Source organism: Gracilinanus agilis, chromosome 1, assembly GCF_016433145.1.
Source record: "Gracilinanus agilis isolate LMUSP501 chromosome 1, AgileGrace, whole genome shotgun sequence".
Lineage (NCBI taxonomy): Eukaryota > Metazoa > Chordata > Mammalia > Didelphimorphia > Didelphidae > Gracilinanus > Gracilinanus agilis.
This window is the reverse complement of record NC_058130.1, coordinates 329,923,816-329,937,731: the sequence shown is the minus strand read 5'-3', so window position 1 is coordinate 329,937,731 and position 13,916 is coordinate 329,923,816. Positions and strand designations below refer to the sequence as shown.

The following is a 13,916-nucleotide window of genomic DNA, read 5'->3' as shown; positions in this document are numbered from 1 at the left end:
TTGGCCCCTTGGGAATGAATGAGATCAACAAGAAAGAAAATATATATAGAGAAAAAGAACAAGCCCAGGAATAAAAACCTTGCAAAACAACACAAAGTAGGGAGTGGAACATGTGACTAATCAGTCAGGGAAGAAAAGAGTATAATTAGTAGTTTCATGAAAATTCAGGAAAGAGGAAATATCAGAGGAGATGGGGGACAGGCTGAAGGAGGATTAAAAAAAGTCATAAATTTGGCAATAAATGTCATTAATGACCCTGAACAGAGCAACTTAAGTCAAACGATTAGGACAAAAGGCTGATTGTAAGGAGTTGAAAAAAGAGGAGGGCATAAAAAAGTAGAAGTGGTGAGTGAAAAAACTTTTTTCTAGGAGTATAGTTGTGAAAGGCAGGGATGAAAGAAACATGACAATAACTTGAGAGAATGGTAGGGTCATAAGAGAGATAGTCATGCTATTAGGGAGACAGAACCAGAGAGTTTGAAAATTATGGTGAGTGATATTTATATACATTCATATTTAAAATATACAAATAAATCTTAATGTAATATACTTTAAGGGTAGTTACTCAAAGAGATTGAAGTCTTCACCTTCAACACATTTTGTGATAAATCATGACAAATATGGTGAAGTTGACAGAGAGTTTGACTCTGTGTTTTTATAAACTAAAAAGGATTTATTTGCTAGGTATTAAACAATGGATCGAATCCAATCCATTAGTCTTTTTACTATTTTAAAATAAAATGTAATTGCTTTTAGAAAATCTAAAAACAAAACAAAATGCCCAATTGCTTCTTTTTTTTAATAGGCATTTTGTTTTGTTTTTGGTAATGCAGAGATTGCATATCAATTGAAAAATCATGTATAATGCTTTTGTCTTCATCATGGAATGTCTTAGGAAATAAATATAATTACCTCATTTTTTATATCTTGATTTTCAGTTAGAAAACAAATCTTTTTTTGTGAAATTCTATTTTATATATTTTTGATAATATACCTGTAATCTATAGGTTGGCAAAATATGTCCTGTGGGCCACATCTGCACTGTAGCCTTATATCAAGCTAAGAATGTTTCTTTTATTTTAAAATAAAATGTAATTGCTTTTAGAAAATGTAAAAAAAAAAAATCCTAACTCATTTGCCATACAAGAATTGACAGCCCCAGACAACATGCAAAAAAGAGGCAGAGAAAATGGGGAGAGAGGTGGAAGGGTATTGTATTTCTTGGAGTAGAGACAACACAGAATAGCAGATATCCAGTGACCAAAAGATCCCATCTTTGCCCCTTATAAAGGTAAATATTGGGAAGAGTTTTGTCCTCCATACTCCAGATCTATAATCAATGAGGGGAGAAGACTGAGGGAGGTGGCATGTGTTAGGGCTTGAGTTAGCCTCATAGTGGTGAGATTGGAGATCATGAGCTTCATTTGTGAGAGGCATCTTGTTCTCTGGAACTGAAACCAAGCAGAGTAGCAGCAAATTCTAGAGTAATGAAGAGTGTTGAGGGTGGGAGGGGAGAGAAGGATAATTTTTTGCAGCAAATGTAAGTGTTGTTGCCCTTCATATGTAATGGATATAGGTTAATTTCAGACATATCTTTAGTTTGTAAAACAAAGGTAGAACAAGAAGATAAATATATTTTAACCCACTTTCAACTCAAAACTATAGATTATATATACATATTTTCAAAGTCTAAATATAAAAATTATTCACTTTTGGGAAATATGACCTCAGACACTAACTGTGTGACTCTGGGCAGGTCACTTAACCTCTGTTTGCCTCAGTAAAATGAGGATAAATAATAGTAACTACATCAAAAGGTTTTTATGATGCTAAAATAAGACTATTTATAAAAAGCACTTGACACATAATAGGCTCTATATAAATGCTTGTTCCTTTCCTTTCTTTTCCCTTTCCCTCTTTTCCAGAAAGAAATCTGTTCTAACAAGGTGATCCAGAAGCAACTTTAGCTTTGAGTATCTAAGTCCATTTACTTCAGCTGGGGCCTTCCACTTTGACCTCTAATTTATGGGCAGTATGGTTTTCCATTGTTAAGTATATATCTGAGACTAACTTGTAGCCCTTAAAGAAAAATTTTACTGTTTGTACTTTGAGTTAATGGATTCTTCATCCTTCCTTTATGGTTCGTGAATACTATGTAGTCTTTTCAAATCACATCCACAAACCCCTCCCTTCTAACCTCTTTTGGCCTGAGTATTTCAGAGAACTTTTTTTTTTTAATAGATCTTTCAGGCAGAGAATTCTCTAATTTTTGCTGATGACTTTTGTGTTTTCTTTGATACAAATTGCTTGAGTATTCTGGGTATCAATTGACTAGTATATTACAATGTTATAGATTCCCTACGTACAAAGAAACAAGGAATGATGACTCATTTATAGAATATCTTTGTTTTCAAAATGCTCTATATATATTACCTTATTTGAACCTTAAAATCATCTTATAAAGTAGGTGCTATTATTATCCTAATTTTTCAGATGAAGAAACTGAAGGATATAGGTTAAATGGCTTTTCCAAGGTCATATAAGTAGTGTCTGAGTCAGAATTCAAACTAAGTTCTTCCTGACTTCAAGTTCAGGGCTTTTCCCACTTTACCATGATACCTTTCATAAATAATGTACGGTAAATATACATAAATAAATATACAGTATGGCGATAAAGTTATGGAATTTTATTATAGTAGGGTATAGAAGTTTATGTTAATTTCAATGGGTAAGCTAATATAAAATAATTACATATTTAAAATCATGCACAAGTTCAGTCAATATTTGTATTTTCCATATAAAATACTTTAACATTGCAGTACTTTAAAGACTTTCATTGTCTCCACAGTTATAATTGAACCTGAGTTGTTTTGTTTTGTTTTTTTCACTTTTGATTAGGCTAAAAAATATTAAAAAAAATAAAATGCCATGTAAAATTGAACATTTTTAATAAAAAATTAAATTAGTTTGAGTTTTTAAACAAAATTTTATGTACCATCTTAACTTTTCCAAAAGGAACTACTCTAGCTAAAAATGTGAGATTATTATTCTGACAAATATAGCACTCCTGTCTTGTTCCAGAGATTACTTAACAGCATCCTTTTCTCAAATTTAAGCTACCTTAGGAGATAAAAGTTAGAGTCATCTTGACTATGATATGTTATTATTGTTAAAGAATTCCTTTGTTATATTTTTAATATAATATTAAAGTTAGTACTGTATTAGCTTATTTTAAATAGTAGCATGGGATTCCTTTGAGAGCAAAGGTTGTCTCATTTGTATCCTCATATCCCCAAATCTACCAGAGTGACTTATACATAGTATATAGTAAACAAATGGTAACTGAAATGGAAATACAACAACCTCTTGGAAATGTATAGCAGCCCAATGAGGAGGAAGTGTTAAAGTATAGGTAAGAAATGAAGACTGCATATAGAGACCTGGGACTCACCTACATAATGATAGATGGTAAAATCAATTTATTAAGCACTTACTATGTGTTTACTATGTGTAACTAGGGGGCACAATGGATAAAATGCTGGGCCAGAAGTTAGAAAACTCATCCTCCTGAGTTCAAATCCAGCCTCAGGCACTTAACTAGCTGTGTGACCCTAAGCAAGTCACTTAACTCTGTTTGCCCTAGTTTCTGTAACAGTAGAATGAGCTAGAGGAAGAAATAGCCAACTATTCAGTATTTTTGCCGAGAAAATCCTAAATGGGGTTAAAGGAGTTGGATACAACTGGAAACGACTAGATAACAACAATAATGTGCTGGACAGGCAGACAAAAAGCCTTTATTAATTAGGCACTGTCCTCTGTAGAGAAGGAAGTTAAGGCATAGTGGTGGAATCAAGAGAATTAGAAGCAAATGGCAAGCACCTTGGCATATAGGTAATAGTTGAACTTATGGCAGCTGATGGACCATCTTGGATCTCAATAGAGAAACATGCCTTTTCACAGTTATACTCAGGGGTTACTGCATCACTTGTGATCCTATAAAAACCATTGTCATTGATCTTGGAAGCAGGGAACTTTGGTAGGGACCTCAACCCAAATGAAGAAGTGAAACACCTTCCTATATATAAGAAAAAGACAAGAGCTCCATTTTTGGGTTACTGCAAGCTTCAAAGACCAGTATCTCAGATGTTGGTGCTAACACCAGTGGGATTAGCAACTAGCCCAAAGTTCAAAACTTTCCTCAGGCATATGAGGGAATATGTCCCAACCAGGAGCATGTCAAGGCCCCTCAGTGGCTATATAAAGATAGTAATGAGGTGGAATACCAAGGCTGATGAGATCTTTTGGGATGCTAAGGTTATCCAATAAAGAGTTTCCTGGGGCATAGTTGAGAATTCTGTAAGAAAAGTCCCAAAGACATGCAAGTGACACCATTGAATTCAATTCCCCCATTTTTACAGATAAGAAAACTGAGGCACAGATATGTTAAATGACTTCTTCAGGTTACATAGTTGTTAAGTCTCTGAGAGAGATTTAAATCCAGATTTTCTTGATCTACTCTATCTTTATGTAAAGTATAGGCAAGACATTAAAGGAGAAATGCCCTAGTAGGTGGTGTAATTAAGATATTAAAACTCAGAGCTTTAGATGTATATTTGAGAGATGCCTGAACAAAGGTGAAATGAGCTTATTGAAAGATAGACTATGTCAAATAGGAACCCTTTGGGATCTTTAATTTTCTGATTAATTATTTTAAACTTCCAATTCTATTTTATATTTTAGAACCAGCCAAGATATTGACTTTTATTATGGGATGAGAAAGTAGAAATTAAATTTAGCAAACAAAAATAAAATTTTGGATAAGTGCTTCTCAGGTAAATGAAGTTGCAAAATTTATTTTTTAAATGTCCTTAGAGAATTTTAATTGAATAAATTTGACCTTTCCTTTGCAAAAAGCCCTTATAGCTGCAGTAATGTCTAGTTAGCAACTGTTAGTTTTTTCATACCAGGTAGAGAAATGAATAGGTTGCTTTTTTCTGTTTTTTTCTACTACTGGACTTCCACAGTCACTGTGCTCATGATCCAAGTGTGGCATGAGCACTTTATCCATTTGGCCAGACTAAAGCTTTCAAGTGATGAAAAAAGGCTTCCTTTCTAAAAATGCCTGTCTTAGTCGAAGCTGTCTAGCAGTTGTGATAATAAGATAATTTGGTGTCATTTTCTAGGTTCACATTTTGCTCATAGTGTAATCTGACTTCTAAAAATAAAATAAGCTTAGTTTGTCACTTGCTGTATTTTGCTTTGAAGAGAATTATTGTATAAACTAAAAAAGAATATTCTAACATTTACCTTCAAGAGACAATGTCACTTAGAGAACTTCAATAAGGTGATTACTGAAATTTGCTTTCATTCTTTCCACCTGTGGCTCATAATCTGGACCCATCTGAATTTACTTTTAAAAATATTTTGATAAATATATCTGATTTTGTAATTGTTTTTTTTTGTAATTCTATGTATTTTATTTTATGTGCTTAAAAACATTATTCTGAGAAGGGTCCATAGGTTTCACCAAATAGTCAAAGGGGCACATGACATACAAAAAGTTAAGAATCTCTGTTCTAAACTATTTCCACATAAGTTACTTTTAGGCTGGCTTTTTATTATAGATTTGAGGGGGGAAATAGCTAAATTATCTCATTAGGTAATTCAAATTTTTACATAAAACAATTTCCCAAAATGAATATTACCTACTGTTTTCTCCAACTATTTTAAATGTCATCTAATTTTTTATATTCAGTCAATAAATATTCAGTAAGGTGTTTTCTTTTTTGCTATACAGAACACTTTGCTAAATATTAGGAAAGTTATGAACTTCAGATAAGATATGTCATGCTTTCATAGATCTTGCATGAAAGTATTAGGAGTTAGATATTACACCATAAGACATGAGGTTTATTTTTTCTTTATTTTATTACAGTAACAAATTTACACACAAGTTTTTCCAAGGTTACCTGATTCATGTTGTCTCCCTCCCCTATGCCCTTCCCCTTCCTGGGTTGACAACATGCATAAGAGAATGTGCACTGGGCTATACATGTAGCATCACTCACAACTCATTTCCAATAATAATTCATTATTTGTAAGAGAGAGTCCTATAAAACCCCAAACCCAAATTCCATATCCAAATAAGCAAGTGATAAATCATGTTTTCTTCTGCGTTTCTTCTTCAACAGTTCTTTCTCTAGATGTGGATAAGCGTTCTTTCTCATAAGTACCTCAGAATTGTCCTGGGTCATTGTATTACTGTTAGTAGCAAAGTCAATTATATTTGATCATCCCACAGTATTTCAGTTACTGTATATAATGTTCTCCTGGTTCTGCTTTCACTTCACATTAGTTCATGTAGGTCTTTCCAGCTCTTTCTGAAATTATCCTGTTCATCATTCCTTATAGCACAATAGTATTCCATCACCATCGTATTCCACAATTTGTTCAGCCATTCCCCAGTAGAAGGACATCCCTTTGGTTTCCAATGTTTTGCCACCACATTCCCGCTCCTCCCTTTTTTTATCCTTGAGAGATTTAAGCAAATTGCTTTTAGATATTCTATGTAGTGTACAGTGTGCTAAGCCTGGAGTCAGGAAGACCATTCTGACTTAGTAGCTAGCTGTGTGACTCTGGGCAAGACATTTAACCTCTACCTTGATTTGCTCTATTATAAAATGGGGATGATAATATCACTTACCTCACAAAGTTGTTGTGAGGATTAAATGAGATATTTATAAAATTTATCAAAAGCATTTAGCTCTGAAATATAGTAGGATATGTGTGTGTGTGTGTGTGTGTGTGTGTGTGTGTGTATACATATTCCCTCCTTTCCTCTAAGGTTGAGGAAATCAGGGAAGGCTTCTTGAAGAGGTAGAATTTCATGGACTGTTAGAGCTGGAAGGGACCTTTTAGATCATCAAGTATAACCCTGTCACTTTGGAGAGGAGAAAATAAGACATAAAAAAGGCAGAATGACTTCTCTTAAGTTCATGTAGCTATTTGGCCATAGAGCAGGGGTTGAAACTATTCAGTACAATGTGCTGTTTAATGCTTTGTTAATGACTTAGATAAAGGCCTAGGTTTTCTCATGGCATTTGCAGATGGCATAAAGCTGGGAGGGCTGCTAACATACTAATGACAGAATGAGATTCCAAAAAGATTTGACTTGTAAGATAACATTTAATAGATATGAATGTGAAGTTTTTCACTTGAGATCCTAAAATCAACTTATTACAAGTGTAAGATGGAGATGTAGAATGAAATAGTAGTACTAAGAAAGATTTGGAGATTTTGGTGGATTACAAGCTTAATATATATCAATAGTATGATATGGAAGCTGAAAAAAAATGAGTGTTTGAGCCACATTAAGAGGAGCATAATTTTCAGGATGGAAGGTTTAAGTTTAAGAATGTCTAGAAGAAATGGAAAAGGGCTTTAAATTCATGGCATAAATAGATCTGTGGGGAAATGAGTAATTTTTAACCTGAAGAAGAAAAGCTCAGGAGAATGTGATGATCTTTGTTAAATATGTAAAAGACGTACAGACTCAGAAAATCTTGAGATAACTTTATGATCTGATGTGGAATGAAGTGAGCACTACCAGGAGAACAATTTATATAACTACAACATGGAAAAGAAAAACAACTGTGAAAGATATAATATCTATGATCAACACAGTGACCAATCACGATTCCAGAAGGCTGATGGTGAATCATGCTTCATATGTATTGTCAGAGAGCTGATAAACTAAAAGTCCAGTGTGAGAAATACATTTTTAGTCATAACTAGTGTGTAGATATTTTGCCTGCCTATACCTACTTGATAAAAAGAATTTAATACTGAAAAAAAGAAAGGAAAGGAAAACAGCTATGAATCATTATAATATGAACAGAAGGAAGTCCATAAGGGGACAGAGACAAACAGGACAGTATTGAAAAGACTGAGTTAAATTTGAAAAACTTCCCCCAAACCTGCATATAAAAAAGAATTGTGGATTCTGGCAAGGTCCTTTTTAATTTTCTTTGTATGTTCATGTTCTTTCTCTCTCTGTCTCTCTCTCTGTCTCTGTCTCTCTCTTTCTCTCTCTCTGCCTCTCTCACATTCGTGTGTGCACCCATACACATATACACAGAAAAGCAAGAATGGGGAGAGAGGAAAGGAGGAAAGAAAAGTGACCCTAGATGGAAAGAGAAATGATGAAGTACATAAGTGCATTTAGATGGTTGTCCTGGGTCTTCTCCTCAAAAGGAGTATCTTGGAGGAGCTCTCTGATAACCACCTCTCCAATTGGAGGGAAGGAGGGGAGCCAGGGGGCAGGTACTCAGAAAGAAGGGCATTCTAGGCATATTGAATAGGATGAGTAAAGATTTTCAGCCAGAAAACTTTAGGACATATATGAGGGACAATGAATAGGCCAATATGTACATGAGAGTATTTAGAGGGAAATAAATATAATGAGATAATGTCAGAGATGTGCTAACTTGTTGAGGGCCTTAAATTATGAAATTTCTCTGAACATTACTTAGAAGGTAATAGCAAGAAACAATTCAGAGATTTTGAGCAGAGGAATGATGTATAAACCTCTGTGTAAAAGGAAGAGATGTTAGATGGGAGTATAATGGAAGAAATCTTACATAATTCTAAATTATTTTCTAAATTATTGGTCCAAAGCAGTTTGATTAATCCACAACTACACCCATAGTGGCTTATATTGCTTATCTCCCTGCAGCTCCTTCAGCACTGATTATTTTCCTATAGTTGTTAATTTTATTGCACTGAAAATATAAGAAGTAATATTTTACATTGGTTTCAGTTTCTTTTATTTTTAATGCTTTTGGACATGTATTCAGATGACTACAACTTGTATTTCCTTTGATTATTATATTCTACCCTTTTGCTGTTGGGAAATGACTTTTAATCTTAGAGATTTGTGTAAATTGTCTGGATTTTGGATTTTATGTTTTATCAGCCTTATTTAAGGCAAAGTTTTTCTTTCTCCCTTCCATATGTTTTCTCTTAACAATAGCTGCATTAATTTGATTTTTATAAGATTGTCAAATTTTGTATAATCAAACTACTTCATCTTTTATAATCTTTGTTTCATGTCTTATTATACATTTTTCCTCAATGAAATCTATAACCTGCTATTCTCTCATTTTTTTATGCTTAGGTAATTTATCAACTTACAACTTACAATGGTGTCAGATTCTGGTCTAAGTCTATTTTCTGCCAAAATATAGTTTATGTAAAATTCAGCTCTGCTATATAAAGGCTTATCTTGAAGACCAAATGAGATAATACATGTGCAATTTTTTTTTAATGATACAAAATATAGAGTTGATAGAGAAAAGAGAATCTTAAAACAAATGAATTTACCAAGGGACAGATTTTATGAGCTAGAGTGATTGAAAAGTAAAAGTAAAATAAAAACATTTTTCAAACTATTAAATAATAATAAATGTGTTCCTAATTGAACTCATATTTCTGTGTCTTAATATTAGTATATTCTGGAGAAGAAACAAGGTCTATTGTTTTTTCTTTAAACAGAATGAAAAGAGAGAGCTAATAAAACTTGTCACAATAGAGGCAAGTGATCCTTGATCCCCCTGGCAAGGTTTCTGATATGTTAAGTAAGAACTCTTTTAACTATGGTTTTCTTTCAGAAGATGTTAAACAAGTTAATGAACACAAATCAGCCAAAGAGACCCACTCCACAAAGCTATAAATCCAGATGGTCACAAGATCTAAGAACTGTTTGACATTGTTTAAAAATTGTACTCAAGGGGAGGAGGGTGGCATTTAGGGATATTTTGCTAGCTTTTCCTTTTTTTTTTTTTTTTAATAAATTGACTAATTTATTCCTCAACACATACATTGTTGGAAGGTGATCTTGTCAAATGATTTTTAAAAACATTACACAAAGGTATTTTCAAGGAATCAAATTTTGAAAGATTCTTAGGAAAAAAATGTAAAATTATGTAGTGTAGAAGAATCCATAGAATCTGAAATACCCTAAAATTTAAAAAAATCATAACTGTTATCCTAAGAAAAATCCTCAACCATGAGATATACAGCTCCCCAATTCTCTATTCCCTTCTCTGGATCTGTGATCTGTTCTGCTCAAGTATTCACATAAATCCGAATACCCAGACAGCTTATTCTTGTGTCTTTCTTTTACATTTGTACTCAGTGGAAAGAAATAAGTAGATTATTTAACTTTTAGTGATCTCTTTAAAAGTTGTAAATATAATTACATTTCTGGTACTTTGAATAAAATTGTAGATGTTTTCCTATACAGGACTACTTTTTTAAAGGAGTTTATAAATTGTAACGCATGAGAAAGATGTAATGGAATTGGATAATTATGAAAAACATTTTAATACTTCATTAAATCCATGATACTATTGGTGTGAGTAGTCTCTCCACTGGCACATAGCACAAGCCTTCCATATCTACTGACCCATGCATTTCTTATCCATCTTTCCATGAATTTTTTTAGGGGAGATACCTCATGTTGAAGAAGACTTCCTCTGGTTACTTATGTTAATATTTGGGAAGGTGTCAATATAGCACTTAGGTTGTCCATAGCTTCATCCTCTTTTGATGCATGACTAGCATATCTCCTTTTCCAATCATGCAAATCCTTAATGATGTTTTTATGCCACTTCTCTTTAACAAATCATGCTTAGTAATATGTGGTAGCCCACATGAGCCATTATGGCTCAATTTTGTTGCCTTTTAGGGAAACTGAAATGTTGATTCTTTAGGGATTATATTGTTCCAATATTCTTAGCCATATAGCACAACCAGGTGATATTTACTGTGTAAACATTGGATTTGGGGGTCAGTGATCATTTTGGAGATCATTGAACTCATGCTATAATTTCCCAAAGGCAATTTGGCCCAATTTCCTCCTCCAATTCTGGGCCCAGTCAATTGCGAATCTAAAATTCCTATCACACTCTACTTAAGGACTTAACTCAAAAAAGTTGCTCATAAAGATTCTGCCTTGTTTAATCTTATATTAGTAAGTGGTGCAGCTCATATTTGAACCTAGCTCTCTGAGTTCAGATTCAGTACTCTCTCCTACTCTTCTAACTGTGCTGAATTTCAAATTCACAGATACTAGTTTGTCTTTTAAAACATTTTAAACAAGCAGGATAGTATTGTGTTCTTTCATTGTTGACTATTTAGGTAATGTTCTTAGTTACAACTACATGCCATATTTGGATCATTCAGTTGAGTTAAAAGACCTAGCTTCTATTATTTGGTTTTGACACTTAATATGTAACTTTGTGCAAATCATTTAATGTTTCTGTGCCCAATTTTTTCACCTGTAAAATGTAAATGGTGATAGGGTTAATAAATACTTTTTCATTTATTCATTTGTTTGTTTATTTGTTCATTCATTTATTTTTGAGGTGGTTAGACTAGATAATCTCTTAAGTCCATAAGTTTATGACCAGCTAAATTCTGCGACCCTAGGAATCAAATGTGTACGTATTGTGTCTGTGTGTTTGCTTGCAAATACATGTTATAGTTTTTCAGAAAAGAAGACAGATATTCCAGCCAGTAAACATTAAGTACCTACTGTGTGCCAGGCACTGTTCTAAGGTTTTGGTTTTTTTCTGCTCCTAATTATATCATTATATTCATGGTCTCACCAACAACTACCATCAGTAGGACAGGCAAGGCAGTTTAGTTTAAGCAGCAAAGTACCTCGAATAAGAAACCAGGGGATGCAGAAGAATCAAACTATTATTACCACCACCTCCTAGAATACTACCCTCTTCAGACCTGAGCCCATGAGTTGTGGGAATAACAATGGCACTGAGTCTACCAACCCTGCTTTTAGCTTGACTATCATTTAGGGGATCAAATTTTGTGGAAAAGGAATCTATTATTCTTCCTCTCACCAATACCATCTACTGATAACTGATACCAAGGGGTAGAAAAACTGATAGCCCTTGCAAAATCAATGCTTCCTATATCAGTGACCTTGCTTCTAACTTCTAGCCTCCCCCCATAACCATCATAGGATGTAGCAGCATTGTAGAGAAGATACCTTGTGTACTGTTTATGTTTTACTAAACTATAACTATTTTAAAAAATCTTTCTTTAATCGGTATTAAACTTCATTATATTCTTCCCTTATACATAACCAAGGATTAGATTTGAAATGTGTAATTAAAACCAATATGTCTTCTTTCAAAACATGTTGAACATGGAAATATGTATTATATCATAACACATGTACAATAATACTTGCCATCTTGGGAAGCAGGGAGGAGTGAAAAGGAGGAAGAGAGCATGGATTACAAAATGTCAGAAAACGATTATTAAAAATTATATCAATATGTAATCTGGAAAAAAGAGTTAATAAAAACATGTTTAACTGAATAAAGAGACTTCAGATTAAGTTGTTACAAATAAGCAAATCGCACTGTTTTTTGTAGAGCAGCTAGGTGGTCCAATGGATAGAGTGATGAACCTATAGTCAAGAAGACTTATCTTCCTGAGTTCAAATTTAGCCTCAGGCACTTACTATCTAATGACCCTGGATAAGTCATTTAACCCTTTGTTCCTCAGTTTTTTCATCTGTAAAATGAGCTAGAGAAGGAAGTGGTAAACCATTCTAGTATCTTTCTTAAGAAAATCCCAAATGTGGTCATGGAGAGTCAAGTGTGACTGAACAACAATTTTCGAGTTCTGGTAGTTCTATGCTGCTGGATCAAAGATTGTAAGAAACCACTGCCGATAAGTTCAATTTTTATTAATGTTATAAACATAAATAGGAAAAAAAAAGAAATTGGAAAAATACTTGCATTTCTCCCTAGCATCTAAAATATTCAAGTGGTATTTATTCTTTGCATTTTTGCCTGTTCAAAAAACAAAACCTAAAAAAAAAACAGGTTTAAAACCAGGTTACTCAGTTTTTTTTAGTTACCAAAAATTAACTCATCTTTTCCTTTTGTCCTAGTTTATACTTGGATCACTGAACCTGCAGAAGGTCTCAAGCCCAGCTGAAGTCATCCGAGAACTGATGAGCTATTGCCTAAACTGTATGGCTGACCAGCTTGCCAAGAATGAACACCTGCAGAGAGAGAATGAAATGCTTCAGAGGGACTGGAATGATGTCCAAAAGCGGTGGGTCAAATGTGTGCTTCTAGGACACATCATGTGTTTGTGGATTCATATGTATTTTTAAGTTACGCTTTCACTTAAAATAAATGTTTTGCTCAGTTACAGGCACCATAGTCATTCCTTATCTAATATTGAGTTTTAGATCAGTGTTTTCTAGCCAATGATGGTCTTGTGGACCACATATAGAGAACTTTCTCAGTCCGCAAAATTTTTTACTACTAGTGTCTCTCATTTATTTTTAAAGCATTAAACATTTCTTTAGAAATTTCTCATTAAATGTCAATATACACAATTGAACTTGCTTGTAATTGTTTACATTTAAAGTAACTAACTTAAATGAGAAATATATGATAATATTTTTTCAGTTCTTCTCTCTAAATTCTCATTAGGTTTGTCTATTCCTTTCCTCATCTTCTCATCTCCTCTCACCTCCCCTCTTCTTAGATCCCTGTCTCTTTTATTTTCCACAAAAGGGCTAAAGTCAGAAAAAAAATTGAGCCATCTTTGATAGAAATGCCATGGAAACAATATAAATTAAGGACATTTATTAACTACTTTACTAAGCGCTGTACTCTTTAGCTAAGTTCTGTGGTCACAAAAAGCAAAAAGATTATCTGCTTTCAAAGAACTTACATTTTAATAAGGGGAGACAATATATAACATATATACATACTTAAAAATATAAATACAAGATGGATAAAGAGCTTTTGACAGGTAGCTTAAGTGAGGAAAGTTAGTGGAACTAGGAAAAGCCTCTTGGAATTAAT

General features: G+C 33.4%; 1 protein-coding gene across 1 annotated transcript in view; it reads left to right on the top strand.

Annotated features, from left to right (window-relative positions):
• XRCC4 (X-ray repair cross complementing 4) overlaps window positions 1–13,916 on the top strand; it is a 393,632-nt gene that overhangs the window by 182,761 nt on the left and 196,955 nt on the right. Inside the window, exon 4 of the mRNA XM_044680616.1 lies at window positions 12,986–13,152. Within this exon, the coding sequence (XP_044536551.1) occupies window positions 12,986–13,152 (167 nt within the window). The remainder of the gene's footprint in view (window positions 1–12,985; window positions 13,153–13,916) is intronic.